Genomic DNA, 25189 nt, shown 5'->3' on the forward strand with positions numbered 1-25189 from the left:
AAGGCCCCTGCGGGGAGGCGGGGTGGGAGTGCATGAGGCACACGGAGCTGACTGCGCCATCAACTGACGGGCAATGGCCGCTGGCGCGGGGCATTGTGGGAAGGAAGCGGAGCCGCGGCGGCGGGTGGAGCGCTGCGCATGCGTAATGCGGGCCGGAAGCGCCCCGGTTGCCGTGACAACGGCGTCAGCCCCGCGGCGCGGCCGAGGCGGAGCGGGCCGGGAGCCGGCGGGTCCCCTCCCGGTGCCCTCCCCGCCCATGCCGCGGAAAGCGCTGCTCTGCGTCCTGCAGCTGGACGTCCGCTCGGTGAGTGCGCGGGCCGCGGGGGCCCGCAGGCTGGAGGAGAAGCGGCTGGTTGCTCTTCCGGCGCCGCTTCCCGTCCCGCTTCCCCCTCTCGGCCGCCGCCCCGCTCTCCCGGCCGGGGGGTTCCTCTGGGAGGATTGTCCCGGCCCTGTGGCCGGCTCTCCGTCCGGAGCCCCAGCTCGGGTCTGGCTTCTGGGCAACTCCTGCCCCTTCCACGTGTGCACCCCCGGCAACCGCTCCCTGTGCCCCGCTGGGGTCAGCAGCAGCTCCCACAGCTCTCACTCTCCGGTGGAAAAGGTCTTTGTTTTCAGAGACAATGATTCTTGTGAAGCTGTATGGTGTGGGAAAAGCACTCCTGGAAAAAAACAAAAGCAGAGCAAAAGAAATGCCGAGGAACAGCAGCTTGTCCAGGGTTGTGCTCCCGGGGGCTGCGGGCAGGACCTGCCCTGGGCTGCTCAGGTTCCTGGGGCTGCAGGTCAGCAACTGTGAAATTAACAAGTTTTTACTTCGGTTATGTTAGACCTGTTCTTTGTGCACTTGCAAAGTTTTCTGCTTATATACAAGGTGGTAACAAAGCAAGAGTCTGTATCACTCTCCTGATAACTTTTAAGTAGTTGTGGTTGATAGTGCTCTGTTACTCTGGAGTTGTTTGCTTTATAAGAATCACGGAATGTCCTCGGTTGGAAGGACCCACAAGGATCATGGAATCCAACTCCTGTCCCTGCAGTGACAACCCCACAGGTCACACCGTGTGTCTGGGGGTGTTGTTCAGTCTCTTCTTGAACACTGTCAGGTTGGGACTGTGACATCTCCCTAGGGACCCTGTTCCAGTGTCCAGCACCTCTTGGGTGAAGAACCCTTTCCTCATGTCCAACTGACCCTCCTCTGGTACATCTTCTGCCATTCCCTTGGGTCGGTGTAATCCAGAGGTTAGGACTCCTCATGGGGCGAGTGCTGCTGAAGAGGAAACCCAAGGTGCCATCCAAAAAATTCACGTGCAGATCCAGAAAGTACATCCTGGGAAACAGACCTGGTATTTCTGATTGCGTTAACCACCTTGGTTTCCAAACTTGTGTGGCTGCTCTAAAATAGAGCTGTGAATATCTACATGTAGATGGTGAGGGTATCACCCTAATGGTGTTGCTCTGCTGTCTCAACAGCTAGTGTTTGTCTTAATAATATCTATAATGCAATGTAGTGCAAAGGCCCACTTGGTTCCTGGGAAGGAGCAGATGTGCTTTCCTCTTCTGTTCCTCCTGCTGTGAGCTATTCATGTGCCAAGAGAGCCCAGCGAACACGTTGCCCCAGGGTCAGGCTTCTTCAGTTCTGGGGTATTTGTTATTCACCCTGCTCCCGAGGCTGCAAATCATAGTGGGAAGGGAGAGAAGAGGAAATCCCCAACTCAGATCTGAGTGCTCCTTTCAGCACATGTGAGTCCTTTAGTTATATCCCTGCTATGCTACATAATGTCTCTCTGATAGCCCTTTTAATAAGTCTGTTTAGACTGGTTTCAAACTACTTGTTTTGCCTTTTTTTTCCCCACCGGAGCCAACTTTCACATTTCCTTCCTGTGAAGTTTGAAAATGTTCCAGCCTAAACGTTCTTCTGGATGGTTGATGCCCTCCTCTTACACAAATGTCAACACTGGCCTTTCACTTAAATATTTTGTTTCCTTTCCTTGGTGTTTGCCCTCTTGATAAATCTTTTGGGTAGCAGTTCTGTCGTTGCACAATTAATCTTTGTCAGCTGAAGCGACCTGGTTCTTTTGGAAGTATTTTGTGCGATGTTCTCACCGGTCCCTGATCCTGTTAGGGCTGGATGCTACTCTTCCACTTTGAATTTGCATTGATCCAGATTGGAATTGAATTCAGCATTCCAGATGGGGTCTCACTGTTGCCTTAGGTGATGTCAGGGAAACAAGTCCAACATATTCATCCTGTATGTCTTAATATTAGTCTCTTCACAGCTGCACTGCAGTTCTGCTGTCATTTGTTAACATGCTCATCATCTTCCCCTCCGCCAGCTTTGAAGGTTAGCCCCCCCAGCGGAAGCAGAAGCTGTTGTTAATACACAGTACGTGCATCTCATTTCTGGTCCTGTGATCCTGCAAACAAGGCTTTCTATATCTTTTTGTTGACCTCTGATGATTTCCGAATTTTAATTGGGAAAATTTCACGAGAACGCTCTGACTCCTTGTTGCAAGGCCATTAAAAATACTAAAAGGCATGGGTCCCAGGATATGTAGAAGAACGTTTTTAAAAGTAAACCTCAGCTTGATGCCTTCCAGTTCTGCACATTATTGATGCTGTCCTTTGGGACCACCTTAGGACTTTCTTACCAACTCTCGTCTTCTGCCTCATAAGTAATAATTTCTCATGTGGCACCATATGATGTCACTGATGTCGAGATAAATTAGATATAGGCTTTCAATAAGATGTCAGGTTTAGCTTGACTGATGTGTTTTTGTGAAACACACACTGCTGGGTTTTTTTCTGGTTGTGTCTTCCTCCATATCTTTTTTCCTTTACTTCTGTGTATTTGAGTGTTCTGATTGGTGGGGTTATAATTTTTCAGATCTCTTTTTCTGCTTGCATTTGTTCTTTTTCAGCAGAGGACACCACCCTTGTTCTCATAACAGAAATTTTAGTGATGTATACATCCAGCAAGAAAAGTGACATTGCTACAGAACCTGGGCTGAAGATGATCCAGCCTCCCCGTGGCTCCTTGGTCCAGGCTTACTGCACATTGGATAACTTCTGTTTCTATCGTTTCATTCCTTAAGTTGCTTTTTTGCTCCTGTATTCAGTGTCATGAAAACCAAGACAAAATACTCAGTTTTATTTGGCACACAGGCTTAGTTTTCATGTCCCAGTTGATTTGTAATGCATCCACTTGTTTCCTCCTTGTTCAGATTTCGGATTCCTTTGGTTTACAATGCTCTGCATAGTTCCCAACTGCCTTTCAAACGTGTCCACTTGTGTCAGAAGTTCTGTCCTCTGGTTTTTCCCTTGCTTTAGGACACAGGTGGGTTTTGCTCCTTTTGACTTAATGAAATTCCAAGGTCTTTTCCACAAAAGAGACTCTTTGGTTTATTTCACGGCTAGTTTTCTTCAGTTCTGAAAGGCTGCTCTTCTGAAATGGAAAGCCTTGGTTAAAGACCTGATTTGGTTTATCCTGCCATTAATTTAAATTGAATAATTCATGATTGCTTAGCCCAAGATTTCATTGTTATTTGTTTTTTTGGAGACTAATTTTAGTGCCTGTCTCTGCTGCTGGCATTTAGATTGCTCATGTAGCGGCAGAATGAGATTCACATTATTCTTCATGTCATTGCTACACGGAACCACAAAAGCGGCAGTGACGGTGGGTAAAGCTTCAAGCACTGAGATGAATTAGCAGCAGTGTGGATTACCGCCAGGTAAGGAGACTAAAATGGCATCTCTTCACATGGAGAAGATTATTTTTGCAACGCTAAGTCCAACGTGCGGTTCTATCTGGAAGCACTCAACACAAGTTCATGCTGTCCTGTGCTCTTCATAGGGAACTCATTGTTTGGATGGTAATGGGTAATTAAAAGGGTTTTTCAAGCCCTGCCTTTTCCAGTGCTTACATATGCAGCTACAGTTTTAGGACTGTGTGTGACAAGCAAATGCCGTAAGAGGTTGTGGATCAGCAGACTTCATTTCCATGAGGTGGATTCAGTGATTTCTTTATGGCTATTTGTGATGGCCCAACAACAGGGACATTTTTCCATCCCTCTGGGAGCTGCAGCAGATGAGCCCAGGGTAACACTGTCCCAGACACTTGTCATTGTTCTCCCGCTCAGTTGTAAGGTCAGTTAATTGCAGCATTGATATCCCTTTCTTTAGCTGATCAACAGGTGATATGCTTGCCATTTTTAAAGTGGTCCCTCATCCTGCCTGAACGGTTTGCAGTCAGATAAGAGATCAGTTTGTTTCCTAAGTGTCATGCAGCTCCACGCATCACATATTACAAGACAGGTTTCGTGAACTGCAGATAGACGTGTGTCATTCATTTTTGGAGCTGCCACGAGGTTCCATGAAGGTGTGATTTTGCTGTTCCAGCCAAGGCAATGAGTTGAGCAGTTTATCTCAAGGAGGGTAGAAGCACAAGTTTCCACGTGCTATCTTGCCCCACATGCTGATTTGTAAGAATTAACTTTCGTTTACAGGATAACCAGAATAATTGGCACGTGTTGTTTGCAGTTTTACCCTCTCCAATGCCTTCAATCCTCTCGCTTTTCATCTCAATAAATAAGCAAATATTGGTCGCATTCTCTAAGGTGAAAGGCAGGAAACTCCAGCTAAAAATGATTATAAATTCTGTAAAAATGTCAAGAAGAAGAGCAAGAACTAAACTAATATGAATTGTAGCATGTAGTTTGGGGATCTTGCCTCGTATGAATGAAATGTGTCCCTTTCATTCGCTCCTATTCACACTTACGGCTGCACAGGTGTCATAGGAGCTGTTTAGTGCTTGACAGTCGGTTTCAGTTGGGATATCTAATATCCTGGCACATTCAAAGCCCTCATTTACATGGAGAGGAAACCCTTTTTTTTTGCCTTCCTCAGATATTTATGAATAGAAGCTCTATATTCTAGTTCATACTGTATCTCTAATAATCTATCACACATTGGTTTCTGTTGTATCTTCCACCTGAGGCTGTTTTCTCTACTGTTTATATAGTTTTCTTTTAGATCCAGTTAGCATTCTCAAGTAAAACCTACATTTGGGAGTAGGAGACTGGAACCAAAGCACTTATTTTAATTCCTGTCACTCTCCTCCTTTGTCTTTCTACCTGGCAGTTGAAAATCTGAACACTTTTTTCCAGCAACCTTATGTTGGAAGAGACAACTTCGTATTTATTATACTGTGAGGACAGCTGAAGCGCAAGGTGACAGTTCTGACTGATGGAATAAAACCATGTGGCTGAAAGAAAATAGTTTTGCAATGACTTGTTTACATCCTTGCAGTGAGAACACAACTCAAAGAAAATCTGATGTTCATCAGAGCTTTAAAAGCACACCAACTGCTTCTTACTATTTAAAGAACAAGAATTGTACAGAGAAAGTTGGGAGATTATTGGCAGGATCTGGCAGCCTAATGAGGAGCCTTCCCTGCCTCAGATACCAAACTTGTCAGATAAAACTTTGTGTGCCATGTGTCTGATAGCAACAAAACAACAGTTGCTTTTTGTCATTTACGTACTAGACGGCCAAGTTAATACAATATTTGCAAATAAACTTATCCTTTTGGTGGTTGGACAGAGCACGGGTGTCTGAGTGTGCACATTTGTCTCTGTAGCTGGGCTACAGCTGGGGTGGGGTTTTGTGTCTTGGCATCATGTAGACTTCATCCTACATGACTCTTCATATAGAACCTGATGTGGCCCGTGTTGATGTACTCTCCATAGGCAGTGCATGCCTTTCACTGTATTAACCTGGGACTGGGACGCCAGCTTTCAGTTTTGGTTGAAGACAATGGAGTGTGTTATTTACAGTAAGAAGGGTTTGCTCCTGATTATTTTCAGCCTCAACCATTTCATTTTTATCTTGAAAACAGCTGTTTCTTCTCTAACTAAAGTTCAGCTTGTTTAATGAATGTGTTACAGATAACTTGCCCTGGCGTGCTGCTGAAAGACAAAGAGCAACTTTATCTCAGTGTCTCCGTACTCGGGCAGTGCAAAAAAACCCAGTGCGTCCCGGCGGCGTTTCCGCTCCTCTTTCACGAAAAGCTGGTCTTTGAAAAGGTGAGATCACGTGAAGAGCCGATACGAGCCAAATAAAACCCGTCCCAGACTCCACAAAGACTCACTGCAAAGCACAAGTAATCCCACAGTGTTATATCTTCAGTACAGAGGAGGTGTGTGCCTGTATTACCCACATAGTGACTCAAGAATTCTGTGTACCGAAGATTATAATGTATGATGAGACTTTTTAGGTGTTTGTTCATTCTTTTGTGAACTGTCCTTTTCTAGTGTCTGTTTTCCTGGCTTGGAAGAAACTGAATGTTGTTCTAAAAATTACGACAAGTTGAAGAACAAAGACTATACAATATAGGAGAGTCAGCTTAATTTAGTAGAAAGACAGAATAGCAGCTCAAGCCTTTTTGGTGACATCTTTCTCCCTTTGAGATACTTTTTTTCATGGTTTGTCACCGAAATTCCCAGGTTGGTGCTCTGGCCTTGTAATTGATGGTTGTTGATCACATATTCTGAGTCCCTGCTAGCTTCAGTATTAGCACCACAGGGATAATGAAACGCAGTGTCTTACAGATATGATCTGGCTTCTTGACTACCTATGAATAATAATACTTTGCCCTTTCTAGTTCTTTTCTTTTAAGCATCCCCCAGCACTTTGAAAACCAGACTGAGTAAACATCAATGGTACTCTGGTGATGCGGGTAAGATGCAAACAGTGATAATCTCACCAGCTACTGAAGATCAAAAAAGGCTTTTTTAAAGGCAAACGTACCACAAACTACTTAAGTGTAATTTAGGAGAATGGCAAGACGCTGGGATCTATCTGCTTACTTAAGAAGTGAACAAGAAAGCTGAGAATATCTGTGTTCTTACAAATAGCTGCCAATAGTGAATAGTTCTAGATACACGTGGAGCACCAGTAGTTGGTGCTTTGAGTGGTTGGTACCTTGAACAGCAATGTGATCTGCACCACTCTGCTGGGACTTCCATAGAGTGAGGGGAAGCCTGTTCCCTGCTGACCATCCAGCGCAACAGCCTCCCTGTTCCTTGAAGTCTGTTCACACAGGATTCCCAAACAGTACCCTACACAAGTAGTCACTTCCATGAAAATGAAGCTTAAAGCATTAGTAATATATAAAAGAACATATTCTTCATCTATCAGAATTCTAGTACATTCAGCAATTTATCTTTCTCTCTCGAAATTTTCCCAGACAATACTTATCTCTACGTGTTCAACTCTTCACAATGCCTCCTAATTTAACTATGGAGAGCTAACCCTGGCTGGCTAGAGAGCGTATGACAAGAGCTGCTGGCCTTCAATGAATGTCATCATGTGCCAAATGATAACTTCAGTTCCCTTCCTCCACTGGGGACTGGACTCTTGGCAACCATCTGAAGTGAGGAAGAATATTGGTCCATCCGATGACTTTGTGCCATTATTATTATGTATTAATTTCTTTTCCAGGCGTTTCCTGACATAGTTGATCCTGGAGACCTTGTGGAGTTACTGGAACGTAGGTCCTGCTTTTCATGTATACTGTGTTGTATGCATTCATGTCTTGCATGTATGGGCTCTAAAGACTTTTTGGAGCTTTAAAGTATGTAATAACATTTCTCTCAGGAGCCTGCTGTCTGAAAAGCTGGTGGGTGACCCATGTAGTATATCATGTACTAAATAAGTAGCACCTTAGCACTAGAGGGTTTTCAGAATAGAAGGTCTGTTGTCAGCACAGACAGAGGATTTTTGCTGTCTTTGGTTACTAGGAACTTACCCAAAACACTGTTACCTAACAAAATGCCTCTGGAAATGTGTGCTACGTGTTTAAGAACAGGAAAAGGGTAAAAAACCATCATTAATGGAAAATCCAGCTGGTTATCCAGATAGGCAACTGATTTCTTCATCTGATCATTTATTTGATTAATTTCCAAATAATATAAGCATAAACATTCTATCTTTATAAAATTATTGTTTTCATTTTTTGAGAAGATTCTCATGAAAAAACTTCTTTCCTTTCTAGTTGACACCGTGGTACTTGAACTAATCCAGCTCGTTCCTCCAGGTATTGTATCAGTCTCTTCATCAGTTCTGCAGTTTAACAGGTGAATTTCCATAAGGACATTGCCCTTTAGAGCACAATCACTTTCGTCCAACACACAAACAACACAGAAAGCTCTTCAGCAAATAGTCCTCTGAATAGGAAATGTTAATAGATCAAGAGGTTCTTGAAAAGGAGTAATAACTGAATATTGAAATGTATCATAAACAGGCTTAGGAAAGTGATCAGGTTTTAAAAATGCAAAATAAACTGAAATAATGCAGTGCACACTGATTAACCGCATCCAGTTCCCTTGCAAAGTGGTGGTCGGTGGAATTTCAGAGTGCATCAGCTTGTTCTCTGAATGGCACTTTTTCCCTTCCATTTTCCTGGTGACTATTGGGAAAACTCTTTTATCTCACCATAAGTATCGCAGGTCTCTTGGGATATGTGAAGATCATAAATAGCGATTTGTCATACTTGTGTTATTGGTTTGCGTGATTATAAAAATCTATTTTAATGAAATTCAAGTGTTCCCACGAATAAAGTAAATCTGCATTTTATTGGAAATAAAGTCAAGTTTTAAAGAAGACTCGTTTGGAAACTGCGGTATTAGGAGCACTCTCTGTCACTTGTCCTTAGCGCTTCCAAGGAAACAATTGCTTTTCTCAGGTCACTCGCCGGACTGTTCACTTAAATGTACTCAACGGGGATTTTGGTGTGGAAGGTACAAGCTCTTGGATAAGGAATTTAATGTGGGGGTCAGAGGCAGTTGTGATACGGCCAACATAAGCTGCCAAGATGATGCAATAGCACAATTTAAATGTTTATAATACACTCGCAAGGTTTTCCCCTAAAGAAAATCTATCTTTTTTTAAGTAGCAAACCAGCATAGTGTGAAAATCTTGAGATAATGATTTTGATGTTGCTTGCATTTCTTTCTTACTGCTATGCCTCTATTCCTATTCTGTAATATGGAATATTGCAGTTTCATAAGGAATTGGCTGCCATTGAAAAGCCCACTAGTTCGTTCTGTGGCACGGAAGGGAAAGAAAGGGGAAAACTACTGAAGAATTGCTTAGAGAAAGGTTCTCATGTACCTCTCAAAGGCTGTGTTAACTGCTCTGTATTTTTGTTACCAGAACAGTGAAACATACCTTCAGAGTAAGTCCTGCACATTCCTGCTGCCCATTTAACTTAATGGGGTTATTTCCTAGTGTGATACGAGGTTTAGAGCCATGCTGTTAATTTGTAAAGAACAGAATTTCTCTTAGTTTCAATGTGGCTCTGTGTGTTGGGTCTGTGCGATACGGCTTTGTCTATTTTCCAATTAAAGTATGTATTTTCTTTTTAGTAGGAGAAATTCTAGCTACGTATGAAGAAAATACAAGAGATTTCCTGTTCCCTGACCCTAAGCTTACCTGTGGGCACCACGGTTTAGATCGGGAGATTTTAATGAAGAGATCCTCTTCCTTTCCAGTGAGTGAATATCTGTGGATTGTATTTATGATACAGTGTGTGTTTCACTAAGAAACCCCTTGAACTCCTTCAAATGAGAAGTGATCGCTCCTGACAGGTTTCGCCATGTCATGCGTTGAATGTACAAATCCGTAGTTGAACTTTGGTAAACGTACCATCTTTTTTTTCCGAAATGCTTCAAGAAACTATTTAATGTGAAAAAGTTAGTTTCCACTTGGTTTGCAGTGTTCAGTTTAATCTGTGCTGCGGTTGAACGAGGCGAGACAAGAGGGACGTGTCACATCAACCTCACCGTTCTCCATACATAAACACAGCCTTTTGTTTCAGATCATTGTTGGTACAGTGAGTACCAACGTACAGTGCTGTGCTGTCTGACCTGTGGGGCTCTCTGGGGTGCAAGATCACTGCTAAAATACAAAGAAACTGAAATTTAGCTTAGTGCCCCGTGATTGTTTTTCAGTTCCGAAGTCTTAAAGTCTGTTCAGGCCATTCCCACTCATTTAGTAACTTGCCTCTTCTACAGTTTCAAAAAAGCTTTGATAAATGGCAATAATTGGCAGAATGAGCGCAATTAATTAGTGTTAATTTTCTGTAGATAAGGGCTGAAGTATGTAGTGAATGAAAATGAATTTATCTCACACATAGAGTTTGGCTGGTGAATCTTAGATGTCAGTGGAATGACTCAGGAAGGCACTTTGAAGGCAATGATGATGATGATGTGGGAGATGTGGTTTGGGGGTTGTTTTCTCTGTTGTATTTTTGTTAAGCTTCACTAGTGGAGGGGCAGGACCTTCGGGTTGGAAAGACAGAGACTCAGTTGCCCTGTCTGTTGGGATTGGATTAAAAAGACATGGCAGGAGGGAAATGCTGGTTAGAGGTCATTGGTATCTTTTAACTGCTAACATTTGGCTGGTATAATCTTTACCCTGCAAGGGCAACCTGGAAATTGCTCAGTCACTTGCAATTAGAAGTGTTAATTTGTTGTCTCATGCTCTGTTACATTTGAATGAATGAAAGGTGTGATTTTGTGATACAAGGTATATGGTTATGCAGCAGCTTAAGCTGTCCCTGCAAAAATAGCCACTGTATTTTGACCATAGCATCTCTTTGATATGGCTTATCCTATGCACATTAGGGGTGACTCAAGAGAGGCGGTGGGACAGTATGGCTTTCAGATTTCTTATAGAAAGTGAGGTACTTTTCTGGCGTTGAGCAAGGATAGGGAGGTACCCACAGGTGAGGTGGTATTAGCCAGATGGTTTCAGATTTGTTGTAAATGCAATATAGTAAGTTTTTGTAGAAGAGAGCCACTGCAGAAGTTTGGGGGTTTTTGTTGGACTGAGTTCTTTATTCGAAAATACATGATTTCTGTATTAAAGAGAAGATGCCATAATATGTGAGCTGTGAGAAGATGTGATCAGTCATTTGGTTGTGTAGCTGAATGATGGCACTGTGGTAGCTTTAAAAATTTGACTGATATACGACAGAAATGTCCTTCCATGTCCGTGGGAGCAGAACAGATGAAATCCGTCTTTGCCCTGGAATGAGGCCTGTGGAAGCATCCGTTGCTCCATTTCATGCAGAAAGAAGAGTTTAGGAAAGAATTTTGGCACACTGACCCCATTTTCAGGAAGAAAAGAAGGTGTGTTGGATGTAATTGGAGGGAGGTTCTCAAGAAGAACTTGTGGTTCCTCTCCGTGCTCGCCAATGGGATACCCACGAGAGGATTCTTACCTGCAGCAGAAATGCAGTCTCCAATGTCTCCATCTTCTAATGTTCCCCAAGCTTTACTGGCAAGTATCTCCTGCTGACTCTACCCACACCAAGTGTTGTATGTGTATGCGGAGCAAAAGGGAAAGCATTAAATAAGTCCGTGAGAACCCTCACATTATTTCTGTGCTAGTCAAGCCATGTTCTTCCCACACGAGAAGTTATTTATAGCTAGCTGAGATGGTATTTGTGACTGACAGCTGTGCTTCAGTGCCACTTTGATTCCAAATAAATTTGTCTTTTATTAAAAAAAGAAGGTAGCAGCAGCTAGGTGACGGTTGTGCAGTTCAGCCAGGCAGCGCCAAGCGGTGTCTGAGTAACGCTGCTAATCTGCCACTTGGAAGGAATCCCAGGGTGCGGGGATCAGAACTCCTGCAGAAATCTGCCACGTGGCTGATAACGTCTCTGCCGAAATGTCTTGTGAGGTTTTCAAACACAATGCACGTACGAGATCGCAGTATCACAGTATACGAGATGTGCCTTGAGTTCTCTCTCCTGGCCCAGTGTTGCCCAGCTGAGGCTTTTGCTGGCTCTCCTGTGTTTCTCTGCCTTTCACAATGTGCTTAAGCCTTGACTGGTGGTGACTTCTTACAGACGTTCTTATCTCCATTCCCACCCTCCCGCAGTATTTGCCACGTTACATAAACCAGTTTCCTTTGAGTTATACTGTCTGTCTATAGCATATCAAAACAAGACCTTCTGTTACATTCCTATGTACTTTTTTAAACCACAGCTGTGTCCTCTTGCCCATCACAGTCAAAAACAAATATTAGACTTCTTTTTTGCCTTGCGTTCTTCTAAACATGAACCACCTTTACAGTTTTTCTATGATTAAATTAATATTATGTCCATATCACATCTGTTTAATGACTGGTACAGAAAGACCGAGAGGTCTGTTGAGGGCTGCAGACAGCACTCAGACAGAGGTAGAGGAACAGAGCCCCAAAACCTTCTGGCTGGATTTTTATTTACAGATGTGTTTGGGGCTATACAGCAATATTTATGTAAAACTTTACTGCATATCCCTCCGCAATCCCTAGTTTGGGAACTGCAGAGAACAGAAAAACTCTGATTGCTTTTGGCCTTGATACGACCCCAGGTTCCAGTGTAAGTTGGGGAATGACCTGTTGGAGAGCAGTGCAGGGGAAAGGGACCTGGGGGTCCTGGGGACAGCAGGGTGACCATGAGCCAGCACTGGGCCCTTGTGGCCAGGAAGGCCAATGGTACCTGGGGTGGGTTAGAAGGGGGTGGTCAGTAGGTCAGAGAGGTTCTCCTGCCCCTCTGCTCTGCCCTGGGGAGACCACACCTGGAATATTGTGTCCAGTTGTGGCCCCTCAGCTCCAGAAGGACAGGGAACTGCTGCAGAGAGTCCAGCGCAGCCACCAAGATGCTGAAGGGAGTGGAGCATCTCCCGTGTGAGGAAAGGCTGAGGGAGCTGGGGCTCTGCAGCTGGACAAGAGGAGACTGAGGGGGGACTCATTCATGGGGATCAATATGGAAAGGGTGAGTGTCAGGAGGATGGAGCCAGGCTCTTCTCGGTGACAACCAATGGTAGGACAAGGGGCAATGGGTTCAAACTGGAACACAGGAGGTTCCACTTATATTTGAGAAGAAACTTCTTCCTGGTGAGGGTGTCAGAGCCTGGCCCAGGCTGCCCAGGGAGGTTGTGGAGTCTCCTTCTCTGCAGACATTCAAACCCGCCTGGACACCTTCCTGTGGAACCTCAGCTGGGTGTTCCTGCTCCATGGGGGGATTGCACTGGATGAGCTTTCCAGATCCCTTCCAACCCCTCACATTCTGGGATTCTGTGATGTCCTTGCCTATGTATGTGAGTGCCATCCACATTCCCACTCCACGAACCATTTTTCTGAGGAAACCATGGTTTTGTGTGATTTTTTTTTATCTATGAGCATTTAACAATTGTGTAATCATTCTCAGTCTCTCTAAGAGCAGTAGGTGTTCTGTTGTTGCTTTTTATAGAAGATTTACTAATTCCGATGTGTCCTTTTTTGAATTGTTGATAGCACTTGACAATTCATTAGGAGGAAAAATAAGTTGATTAAAGATGGTCAGCTTTCAAATCTCTTTAAATGCCATAACTTGACTTGATTGAATCCTGGAGTCTGTTAATTGCTATGGCTGAGCTTTCTTGGCATTTTTGTCATTTGATTTCCATAATGTTACCTGCGGCCGGATCATACTCCCTTATGGGAAATCAGTGTGTGTTTGGGCAGGTGGTAGAGAATAGTTTGGTTCAGCGGGAGGCTTGACTCATGAAATTCTTGCTAATTGTTAAGAATGTGGGGCAGAGTCACAAACCGACCAACTCCTTTTCATTGCACAGCGATTTTGTGTGTTCGTGTGCACACAGATGCCTTTGAGCAGCAAAATGTGCCAAAAGAAGAGAGGGTGGAAAGTTCTAGGGACACTTGAGTCACTCTTTGCTTCTACGATGCACATAGATGATTCCCATTTGTTTACAGAATATGTGGCTTTTAGTCTTTTATGCCTATTAAATGTTACTGTTCTGGGAAATGATGCTTGTGTGTCATAATCTCTGCCATTTACACCCAGTAAATTTTATATATGTTGGCCGATTCTAGCTAAATTTGACAGGAACCGGAGCTCACAAAGGTGTTTTGTTTCTAGACATGGCTGCAGTGAAAGACGATGAGTTGAACGGAAAGTGTTGGCCATGTAAAGATGGAAGGACCTGCTGGCGTTTGGTTGAGCAGGAGGCCCAGCTGGACCTCACTGACTCCAAACTGGTCAAACTGGTCGGACTTGCCAGCCATGTGTGTACAAAGAGTTTGAAAGTCCAACGTGGTTATAGAACATGGGAGACAATCCCCAGAGATCAGACTTTGCTCCAGTGGTTACGGAGCACAGGGTATTGTTAATTAAGGGGATTGTTACTGTTACAAAGGAAGAGCTTCTGCAGTGAAACTGACTCCTTTTCAAAATGTTTTTACAAAAAAGATCGCACAATTGAAACTTTTTGTAAATAAGTTTCCAGAGTTCGCATCAATGAAACTTCTAGGGAATGATTGGAATGTTTATTGATGCTATATAGCATGGCATGACAAATCTTTCAAAATGCTTTTGACAAAGAAATGTATTGAAACAAAAGTCAGGCCTTAATTGCTGTACGAAAGCAATATAATCATCTGTAATTGAATTGTCAGAAATGCAAATGTTAGCATCTTGACATTTACCATTGCTGTTCTGTCTTTTCTAATTATCTTTATTAAAGGCTGAAATTAACAAAGGAAATGGCTGAAAATTAGGAATGGTTTGTTACATTAGGTGACATTTACTTCTTTGATACCCTTTATCTTGAGTTGGAGCTTGATGTTCAATTATTGTCTCTCTTCTAGGGAATTGCACCAAAATTGAGATTTTCTACAAGCTCCCTTATTACAGAAAGTCTGTTAAGCTCAGGAAGGAGTCACGTACAGGTTAGCATAATTTAATTGTTTGCAATTTAATTTCTAGATTTAATATTGATAGCCTTGCTTCCAATTTTTGCTTGTGCTGCTCACTTCAAACCTCCCTCATCCTTTTGTTGTGGCTGAAGCTGTTGTCATGGCTGCTTGACAACTTGATTACATTTTTAATCAAGTATGAGTAAAGAGTGGGGTTGGTGCACGACAGTAAATGCTGAGAGTTCATTGAATCTGAAACAATCATCAGCGGCGCTGTTGTAGGATCAGCCCAAGTGTGTATTTGGAGGTGGGAAGTTGCCTTCTCACCCTTTCTTACTGACACTTAAAATTAAGGTGGGACAATGAAAGCCAGGTGAAGTCAGAAGATACATCATGCCAGCCAAACCAATTAATTTAATTGTTTTCCATAACAATATCAGTAATAGCAATGGAAATGGAGATTTTTGTTGAAAAGGCTGCCACCAGTGTTAATCTGGAAATGCAGCGAACAGAGGTGAAGGTGAAGCAGCAGAACACATTGGGGTGTTTGCTCATTTGGTCGCGCTCTCCTCTGGTCTCATGGACTGCAATTTTGGTTGGGTTACCTGGCACAAGCTGTCACGTGAAGTTACTCATGTCCTTTTTAGCTGTTTAATTGACAAATGGTGCAGCATCATGACAATGGAATGGTTGTCAGGAAGGCGTTAGATGACTCTGCCCTGTTAGTGGCATTGCTAATTAGTTCACGCAAGTTTCTTCCAGACTGAGCAACTAAAATGTATTGAGACACTTAGATAAGGAATTAAGAAAACTCAGCACAGCCTAATTCTGCTGAAACTGAAGTTAATCTCAGAGAGTTAGGTCTGGTTTTGTTTGGGCCGGTTCCATGTTCTGGTTTCCCAGCTCCACAAGCGCTGGTACAGGGATGAGAAAGCCGGCGGCTTGAGCAGTCTGTGTGGTACCAGATCCAACTGTTGATGCAAAACAAACACACAACCTCGTGGGTCACCATGATCCCAGAGAATAGAAATATCCGAGAATGTAGTTAGACTTCTTGGGAGGCTTTAGGCAACTGTAAATTAATATAGTTTAAACAACTAAATAGGTTTCATTTTAATTTCTATGTTTTATTTTAAAATATACAGATTTTAAACTGTTAAAAGACGTTTAAACGTGAAAAAATGCTTCAAATCTGTGTGTGTCCAATCCAGGTGAAGTTTGTGTTAAATGAACTTGTGATGAAATTCCGTTTAATTTTTTTACAGTCTCTGTACATTAACTGTGTGGGAAAGTTAATTGGTAAGTATCAGACACTTAACGTCTCCCCTGTAGTGATGTGTGGTTTAACCTCTTCATTTCAGAGAAAATGGGAAATACATTGTTGTTTTTAAATTGCTGTTTGATGATGGTTTTGTGAGGAGAACTTCAGCTGACGTGGCACCCGTTTCTGTTAAAATTATTAGTCCCACGTTTGCCTTATTTTCAGTGATCCTTGCTCTGCATGCCGTCCAAGCCGATCATTCCTCTTTTTCGCTCTAGGGTGATTTGGAATGGGCGCATCACTCAACCCCAAATGGAAAACTGCGAACAAAGTTACCAAAGAAAAACACACTTTCAGCTGAGAAAAGCAGGCCTGGCTTAGCACCAAAGAACTACCAGCAGCCTACTATAGCTTCTAAATCACGGTCTCCATCTCCATACACGAAAAGACGAATGTGTGAGCTGTCAGAAGAAGCCAGGCAGCGACTGGCCCATTTAAACCTCGGGCCTTACCAATTCCGAAGAGAAACTGACAAACCTCCATTTGTAGTTAGACGGGTTTGTATTCTCTCCAAGGTGCTTCCAGCTTAAGCTCAGATCAAATATTGTGCTTTCGCTAAATACCACTCCAAAAATTCCTTCAGCTCTTAGTTTAGATGAATAATTTTTGTCTCCTTAATAGTCTGCCACACAGTGATTTAAAAGCAAAATTAACTAAAATAAAATTTCCTTTATCCATGTTGGTAACAGACAAAACTCAAATCCTTTCATGAGTATCTTGGTTAAATTCTCTGAGGCCCGATTTCTTTTCTTCCAGTGCACTAGACAGGATAATAGGTGTATAAATTCAGCTTGAAAGAAATTGATATTGGTATTAAAAATTCCTGAATAAGACTTTAAAGAAAGAGTGTCTACTCGCATTACGAACACTTCCACTTCCTCGCTTTCAACTTGTTTTATGTTGGCATCCTGTGATCTTTGAAACGCGTCCTTTGCTCAGAGCGACATCTCTAGCACTTTGACTCGGGGTTCACAACCAGCCCGACTTCAGCACCTGCATGAGGACTTTTTGCTCACTGTACTTGAAAAAGTGTTCTGAAATTAGGTACTTATTTAAAGAAGCTTTGGTTAAGTGCTTTAATACAAAGCGACTACATTTCCCAGCCCCTTGGAGGATTACATTCTCGTTTTTTAAATCTTTATATTTCTAATGATTGCAAGAAACCTTTAGTTTTATAATGAAACACCATAGGCGTGGAGATGGGATTGTGCTGATTTTGTTCTGTGACATTATGATTTGGCTACAATTTTGGACACTCGTCACAGCCATTGAGATAATCTAGTGTTTAATTAGTTTGCTTCTCACCTTATTTAATTTTTGTGTAGTTTATGTACAAATGAATTAATAATATCTTGTCAAATTTTAGAATTACTTTCCAAGTTTTATTCTACGTCTAGATACCTTTTAGAAATGCAAATTAGCCTTAATAAGCCATTAATCATTCATCAACCTACTGTTTATCTCTCAGATATTTTTCCTTTAACTCCTTTTAATCTATTCTTCTGGGGTTTTTTGATCTATAAGTGAAGTTCACGGTTTAATTATAGCATCTTGAAACACTGATTATTGATTGTGATCGCTTGGTTAAGTTAGTACAATAAAAGGGAAAAGCTTGTTTCCCAATGTACCGTATCCTGACCATCATGGCCCTTCTGGATTGAGGCTGCTCCTTTTGGGCCTTCTTACTGCTGAGGACTCTTTTGGCCTGGAGATTTTGTGTTACATGAAGATTGAAATTAGATCATGTTAAATGTAACTTTATTAATTAGGAAGAGATTTGTATCTCTCCTGGTGAGATCTGAACTGTTTGGAATAACTATGGGATACCGAGAATGGTTTAAAAAGGCTGCAGACATTGTACATGAAGAAGAAGCCCAGATATTCAGAGCTTTCTAGATCTTTCTATTCCTGTTTTTGTTTACGCATGGGGATGCTAATACACACGAACAAAGCGTTGTGAAAATAGTTTAAAATAGTACTTAAATAAGAGTAAAATATTGCAGAACAGGCCAGATGTGATCTTATGAGTGGAAACAGAAAAAAAAGTAATGGATACATCCGATACTGAGCATTTTAACGGTATTTTTACTTCAGGTTGACCAACCAAGTCCTGGTATTACACTTTCTACCTGGTGTCCCACACGAGAAAGCCCAGTAGAAGCCTGGACCAAGCTAGACCATGGTCAGTGTTTTCTATTATGTATCTTATCAATGCTCTTGTTTTCTGCAGCGGTTTAGTGAGGTTGATTTGGTTTGCATTGCATATTGGTGTGGTGTTTGTTTTATTTCAAAAAGTCAGTGTGTAATGGAGAAAAAAAGCCGTTCTTCCTAGGAACAGCAGGAATGCTGAATAAGGTGCTGCTGCTAAAGGGTGTCTTGAATAGCACTTCACTCATGAAACTTGGAACATAGTTGTACACGCTATAAGTGTAGGAGTAGAAACCAGCAAAGCCCAGGTGGGTGCTGTGTTTCACTCCACCTGTCTGGATGAGTTGGGACAGTGGAGCAAACCTCGCCACCCTCTGTGGGTGTCTTGCTCAGGCTTGGAAAGTCGATCATTTTGAAGTTCAAGGACTGTGTTTCTTCAAAAATGAGTCACGTTTATTCCAGGAGAATTTGTGAGCAGTGGATCAGTGATTTACCATTATTGATGAGCATCCAGGATGTGCTCAGTTATCTGCTTCGGCATTCATTGGTATCAGTAAGTGAGGGTTTAGTAAAAGATGTGGGACCAGAAATTGAAGGAAGTCCACTAAAACTTGATTTTATTGTATGTGTCTGGCAATATGAGGATTTTAATGAGTCTCATCAGTATTTGTTTGTTATATGTGTTCTGCCTCATTTTTATCGCACCTCCTCACTAATTATGAATTGTTATATAGCAAATTGTTATGAACTTGTTATTCTACATTTTTTCTTTGTAGCAGCACCGGGTGCAGAATTTTCAAGGTTTCCCATTCCCCTTGGGGCCCTACTTCCCAACCTGTAGTAGCTGATAATGTAAGAGACCTATTGTCATCCGATACCATTGCAGTTACAAAATGAGTTGGTGGTTTCTCGCCAGTGGTTCAGAGACCAAAATCTACCTGGGTATTTCTATCCAGAGAATTCACTGGTCATTCACCTATATCTTGAGGCTTAACTGTAACTTCTAAAAAACCCCAGATTCCTAGGAGTAGAACTCTAAATATTGACAGTACAGGTGAGTCCTGGTTTGCTTTATGTGCAGGTAGCTAATTAGAGGAGGGTCTTTAGGATGCTGCACAGCACAGAAGTGCCTGTTTGGGCTTGGGTCACAGCATGAGGCTTGTTCAGTATGGACTGGTTGAACCAATCAAGAAGCCAGGCAGAATTTAATGCCAGTCCTTCGGGGATGAGATGTATATCGACATGGGTGAAATAGCCTAACTCAGTATGGACCCAATAGCTTCCCTACGTGTTTCCTTGGGCTCCGTACTCGTGTTTGTGGGTTAGCGGTGAGGGAAGGAATAAGAGGTGCTGGAAGGAGGGAGAGATGGTCGTTGGGAAGCTTGTTCAGGAAAGATCAGTAAGGTAGCGTAATGTACGTCAGAATTTTTGGGGAATGGCAGAGCTTGATTTTTATATTGATTTAGGCAGTTAATAGCTTAGCAAAATGTCTATGCAGAAGATGACGCTTACACCGATTCATTACATTGTATCCCATTAAATGCAAAGTCATTATTTTCAGCCGAAGAAAGCGATTTGCTGAAATATTCTGAGGAGACTTGTGTAGAATTTCACAATGTAGTTTAACAACTAACAAATGGCTTCAGTGCTGTCTGGGAGGCTATTTTGTAACAGATTTCATAATGCTTTGAGCATTTGGGTTTTCTTTGAGTCCTTATGGGATGCACCTTTTCCTTTCTCCAGATCCGTCTCTCCTCGGCAGCTACAGGCCCAGGAAAGCCCACGTGAGTACTTTGCAGTGCTATTGCTTACAAGTCGGTTTTGGGAAGCTCTGACTGAGAAGGATTGTCCTCCATAGCTATTTTTGAAACTTCATCTTCTTTGGTATAAAAGGCAAGAAAGGAGACATTTTAAAATCAGATCTAGCCTGGCTTAAGCCTGCTCACAGATTATTTACAAGTAGAAACGTGAAACTTAACACTCCATAAGACATTCATGCCTATAGGTACAGACTTTGCTTCTCCTTGGCGTTAAGGCTCATGACAAGGCTGTAGAAGAGCCTTTAAAGGCAGTTTGCATTTGCTTTCCCAGTCATTCCGAGAGGACGTTTTATTCCACAATTGTATGCAAAGGTAGCGCTGGTACAACTCACAACCCACTGTTGTGGTATTTCACATCCTTGCTTTCTCAGATTGCAGCTGCTTTGTGTATTGAACAGATCAGTTTTTTAATTCTTTCCATCCTCATTTAGTTGGTTTTGCCTGTGTTCCTAAATACTGTAGAAACTGGGGGTTTAGGCATTTAATTACATATGCCCATTTAGACTTCCTAATGGCTGGGAAAATTGATAACAGAGAGGAGGAATTAAAAGGATAAACCTTGTTAAGCATCCTTTTGTCAGATTCTAAACTTTTCTTACCAAGATCGCAGTTTTGTGTACCTTGCAAGTCTAATATGTTGTCGCACTCATGGATTGTTCCATGGCTTTAAGTGAGAAATTGTAAAGCAAATAGTGAATTTCTAATCAGAATGCTACATATGGAGTTGTTGTTTCTGTGGTGTGTGTGGCTTTTGGTTTGCTTTTTTGGATGGTGGTGGCTATTTTAAGGTTGTGTTGTCCCCTTCATCCCTCTGCCTCCCAATGGAAAGCAGGCTTTCGGAGCAGTCGCTGTCTGCAGAACGCACATAGCTGAGCCACAGGTTAATTCATCGTGTTCTTGATGCCTCTAATCACTTGTGATTCTCACAGAATCAGGCCTGAAGAGAACGTATCTTTTCTTGCCAGAAATCTAATATAGCTTTGTCCAAGAGCAGCTGTTTCCCAAAACTGAGGGCAAAAAACCCCTGCAGCCTGGAAAGAGCTGATGAATAACCTGATTATTGTTTGCCCGCTTTTGTTGTGAGGTTTTTCCCTTGGTTTGTTTTCCTCAGCTTTAGGAAACAACTCCTGCAAAAGTTCCTGTTCCAGGTAAAATTCGATATTTTAGTGGTATGTTTCAGGTTAAAAGGAATTATGAAAGGAGTAACTAGTGTGGTGAAGAGTGAATAGAAGATTAGTAGACAGGCCTTTGTTTTCCCTCGGGGAACAGCAAATTGTGACAAAAAAAGGTCTAAGAACAAGAGGCCCCACACCGAGGAGAGGTCTGAGGTTTGTGGTGTTCAGACTCTCATCCTGAATCTATGGGATTCTGGAGAGGCATAAGCATATAAATTGTGCATCAGAAAAGGTGATAAAAGGCTTGTTACACTAGACCGTGCCATGTGTTGGGTTCGAGACCAACTGAGTCCTCTGTCACTGCATTTCATTTAGACCAAGGCTCCTTCTATGAGATGAGGGTCCTCGTTCTTTCCCCAGCAGGCAGATGCTCTTGCATGGACATGCAGCCTTTAAGCTTTTGCTTTGAAAAAGAAAAACCTGACAACTGTACATCATAATTTTCGTCATATATTTTAGCAAGGTTTGCTGTTTGGCTTGTTTTCTACAGGCAAGATCTACTCACGCAAAAGACGGTGACAGTTGTGGTGTTTGCAATGAGGATGTGGTCTCAGCTCCACCCAACAGACTGTCCCATTCTGCCGGTTCGTTGGAGCGTTCGGCACCTCCAGCATTTCAGAAGCATTCTCCAAGTTCTGTGCTAAACCGATCTTCTCTACGGGAGAGGTAATGACTTCATTTTGTTTGCAAAATTCGGGAATCATTAATGTGAGCAGATGAGAACTACTTGCATGATACGGTTTGCATGTTTGGAGGTTTGCAGGCTGCAGAGACTGAAAAATCTTTTCCCAACAACTATGTTATCGTTGAACTTTTCCTGCGGTGCTGTGTTTGCCATCAGCTCTCTGCTTAATGAACACAACCCCAGTAATGGAAAGGATCTTTGTTTCAGAGAAGGTTGGCGATAGAGACATCAATGAAGCCTCAGATTTAGGCTGCCAATGCCTGTCTAAGACAGAAGATACTTAAATAATCACTGTTATCTCAGGAATGTAAATATAGATACATGTCAAGTAGGCTTTACGGGAGGTGCTTGGAAGCCGTTTTGCCTTCTGACTCGTGTTTGTAAGCGCACCCTTGTGCCATGGTCAGATGTGTGACTGGTGCTTGGGCTCGCTTTCATCTTCTCAGGGTATTATTTGCCAGTCTTTCTGCATTAATGACATCCTAACATTTGGTTTTGGTTAAGTTGAAATGTGGGCATCTACAGCAATTGCGTGCATATGAATTCCTATGTTAGTATATTAATTGCTGTATTTAGATTAGTTTTCTTAGTCTTCACTGACCCTGATGGGTTCAGTTTCTCACATCCCTGGTTAATATTTTGGGCAAACCTCACAGCTGCGATGTCTTATGAGGGTGGGATGGAAGAAATGTCAAAACCCAACAGATTTGTTTCACACTGAAGTCCTCCAGTCTCCTTCAAGGAGACGGTTCCTTACCTCCCGCTGAGTACAATGTGTATTTGGTGTGCGGTGCTTCTGCCGTGCATTCAGTTTAGCAAGTTACTAGCTGGCTTTACTATCTTCAGCGCTGGGCCTGAATGAGCAAAGACATTAAATAGTTGGGAGAAGCTGAGGATCAAACTGGTGTCTTGACCTAAATGCTGAAGTCTTCACTGAGGCCCTACATGGAGATGTACTTGGGTGCTCAATTCGCACTGGTTGCAGGCTGTTCCATCCTTGGTGCCGTTGGTACCTCTGTTACTCAGTGCGTTCTGCAGCCTGCACATGGCCTTGTGCTTTGTTTTGAAATAGAAAAATTGTCTCTGTTTTTTTTCCTTAAAAAGAAAAATGACAGATGGCAGGTGGGGATTGAATTTTTAATGCTTATAAAGATCAGGTTGGTGTTTTAACATCTTCCTCAGCTTGAACACTTGCTTGTTTGTTGTTCTGTGTAGCAGTATCTCTTAAGAACTGTTATGCAGATATTAGGATGTATCTGGGGTTTGGAGGAGGTTTCTTTGTCATCTTGTCTACATCCCCACTCCGATGTTGTGCGTTAGTTACCCACATCTAGGAAAGAGATATTGTAATGGTGACTTATTTTCTATTCTTTATTCACTGGATTCTTTTTAGGGGAGAGGGCATGGGGGGGTAAATTTTCAAATGGATTCCATTTAAAGCTGATAGGGTCCCTTATATTGACAGCAGGAAAGTCTTGTATGTGTGAGCTGCTGTTACATGCACAGGAACTGACTCATCTGCCAGTTCATCTTGAAATTATCGGAACATTCTTGCTTTTTCCTTTTTACAAGCCCTTCTCCGGAAGAGATTTGTGATCTCATAAAACTATGTGTTTTCTTCTTATTGGAGTAAGTGTTCTCAGCTCTTTAGCGATGTAACGTCTCTTTATGTTAAAGATGTAAGCATGAACATGAGAAGGTAAAGGGCATAGCCTAAAGAATTGGATCTCTATTTGATGCTGCTGAGATAACAATGGCTTCAGCTGACTGTGCACTGAGAGCTAGAGTGGAACGGCAAACGTGAGCAGAGGTCAGCGTCTGGAAACGCACGCAAACACTGCTGTGCAGACCACAGAAATGCAGAGAAAATCACCACTACTGCAAGCATCCCAGTCTTAGCGTATTTGAAAGAACACAGAGTCTTATCTCACAGCATTTGGTGTTTATTTCCTCAATTTTCTTTTGAATTACAAAGACAAAGAGCTTAGCATATCCAGGCTATTTTTTAAATGCTGGTCAGCTCGCAGTCGATATGAAACTTGACTCTCCACTACAACCTTTAGCTCCCTTTTTTCTCTCTCTGTTTTCGCTTTTCCAAGTATTGTGCAGTGCCCGTCTGCCTTTTGGGGAGCGCTTCCCAGAGCACGGCTGAAGAGTTGTTAAACCACTGCAATGCTTTTCAGCGATACAGAAATTGGGGTCTTGGGTAAGGTCCTCTGAGCCCTTTTCTAGCAATTTCCAGTCCCTTTCTGTGAGCCTTGTGGAGACCACAGATCAATCCACTCCCCTTTCCCACTGGCTGTGAGCCAGCAGCAGAACCGTAAATACCCAAACAAGGCAGCGAAGTTTTGAATATTTATTTTTCATACTCTATTTTTTCCATTGTTCATTATTTAGGTCACCTAAGGAAAGCTTTTGCTGGTGTTGCAAGCTGGCACTCGGCAGTGATGTGGCTGTCCGGCTCATTTTGGTTGTATCTCCTGCGCAAAGCAGCGGTACCTGCACACCCGTCAGCTCCTGCCCATGGTGTGTGGTTGGCTTCAGTCAGTGCAGTTGACTTGCCCCCCCAGGCTGGTTGCTTGTGCAAAAATAAGTGTCCTTCTGTGCATAGATGAGCGTCCTCCGTGCTTTGGGAAAGAGCGTGAGTGTATTGTGTCACTGCCACTGCAGGAGAGCGCAGTGCAATCCGGTCCTTGCTGTCGTAGTGCGTGTGCATCCTCGGGCACTCCTACAAGACGGTGTTTTTCTCGGGGACTTGCAAGATGAGCCTCCTTGCAGCCCTGAAACCCGCAGCAAAGCACCTTTCCTAAAGAAAAGGAGAAACAGTGAGGTGGGCTCTGTGAGGCAATGACAGGAGCCTGCGAGGAGGCCACTGAGAACCGAGTTCCTTGTACTGAATTGCCACTTCATGTCCTCTCGGATGAGAACAAAGCAACTTCTCCACTTACAGTGAATGCAGCATAAATGCCTACTTGGATATGAAATCTGTGAGGCTTTTTTCTAGTTCAGAATTAAATATATTTGGCGTTCTTGAGGATCTCACTCATTCCATGTCTAAGTTCTTGCAGTTTGTGGTTTTTTCAGGTTATATTTAGCTTTAAGAGCTCTTTCTCCCTCTTCTCCCCGATGGCTGTGGTGCTCTCTGCAGTTGTGCATGTGGTCCCACAGTACGGCAGTGATTTCTGCCCTCTGACAGTTTGTCCTTGCGTGAGGTTTTGCTCATGTCTTTGAAGCTGATGAATTCTTCATGGGGGCCACGTGCACCGCGTTATTGGCAAGGCCAGGAGGTGCAATGGGGGGGAAAAGG

The 25189-nt window shown here is 42.8% G+C and overlaps 1 protein-coding gene across 3 annotated transcripts in view; it reads left to right on the forward strand.

The window, feature by feature from the left end:
• Positions 1 to 148: 148 nt before the first annotated feature.
• SPATA6 (spermatogenesis associated 6) overlaps positions 149 to 25189 on the forward strand; it is a 41333-nt gene continuing 16292 nt past the window's right edge. Inside the window, exons 1-10 of one of the 3 annotated variants that reach the window (XM_065842381.2) lie at positions 149 to 304; positions 5934 to 6071; positions 7489 to 7537; positions 8042 to 8083; positions 9414 to 9538; positions 14686 to 14766; positions 16273 to 16551; positions 18149 to 18236; positions 19946 to 19986; positions 21688 to 21863. In XM_065842381.2, the coding sequence (XP_065698453.2) occupies positions 257 to 304; positions 5934 to 6071; positions 7489 to 7537; positions 8042 to 8083; positions 9414 to 9538; positions 14686 to 14766; positions 16273 to 16551; positions 18149 to 18236; positions 19946 to 19986; positions 21688 to 21863 (1067 nt within the window). In that variant the 5' untranslated portion in view covers positions 149 to 256. The remainder of the gene's footprint in view (positions 305 to 5933; positions 6072 to 7488; positions 7538 to 8041; positions 8084 to 9413; positions 9539 to 14685; positions 14767 to 16272; positions 16552 to 18148; positions 18237 to 19945; positions 19987 to 21687; positions 21864 to 25189) is intronic. The other 2 variants (XM_065842380.2, XM_071809890.1) reach the window with 2 other exon arrangements.

The sequence above is a fragment of the Patagioenas fasciata genome, chromosome 6 (assembly GCF_037038585.1).
Source record: "Patagioenas fasciata isolate bPatFas1 chromosome 6, bPatFas1.hap1, whole genome shotgun sequence".
Classification (NCBI taxonomy): domain Eukaryota; kingdom Metazoa; phylum Chordata; class Aves; order Columbiformes; family Columbidae; genus Patagioenas; species Patagioenas fasciata.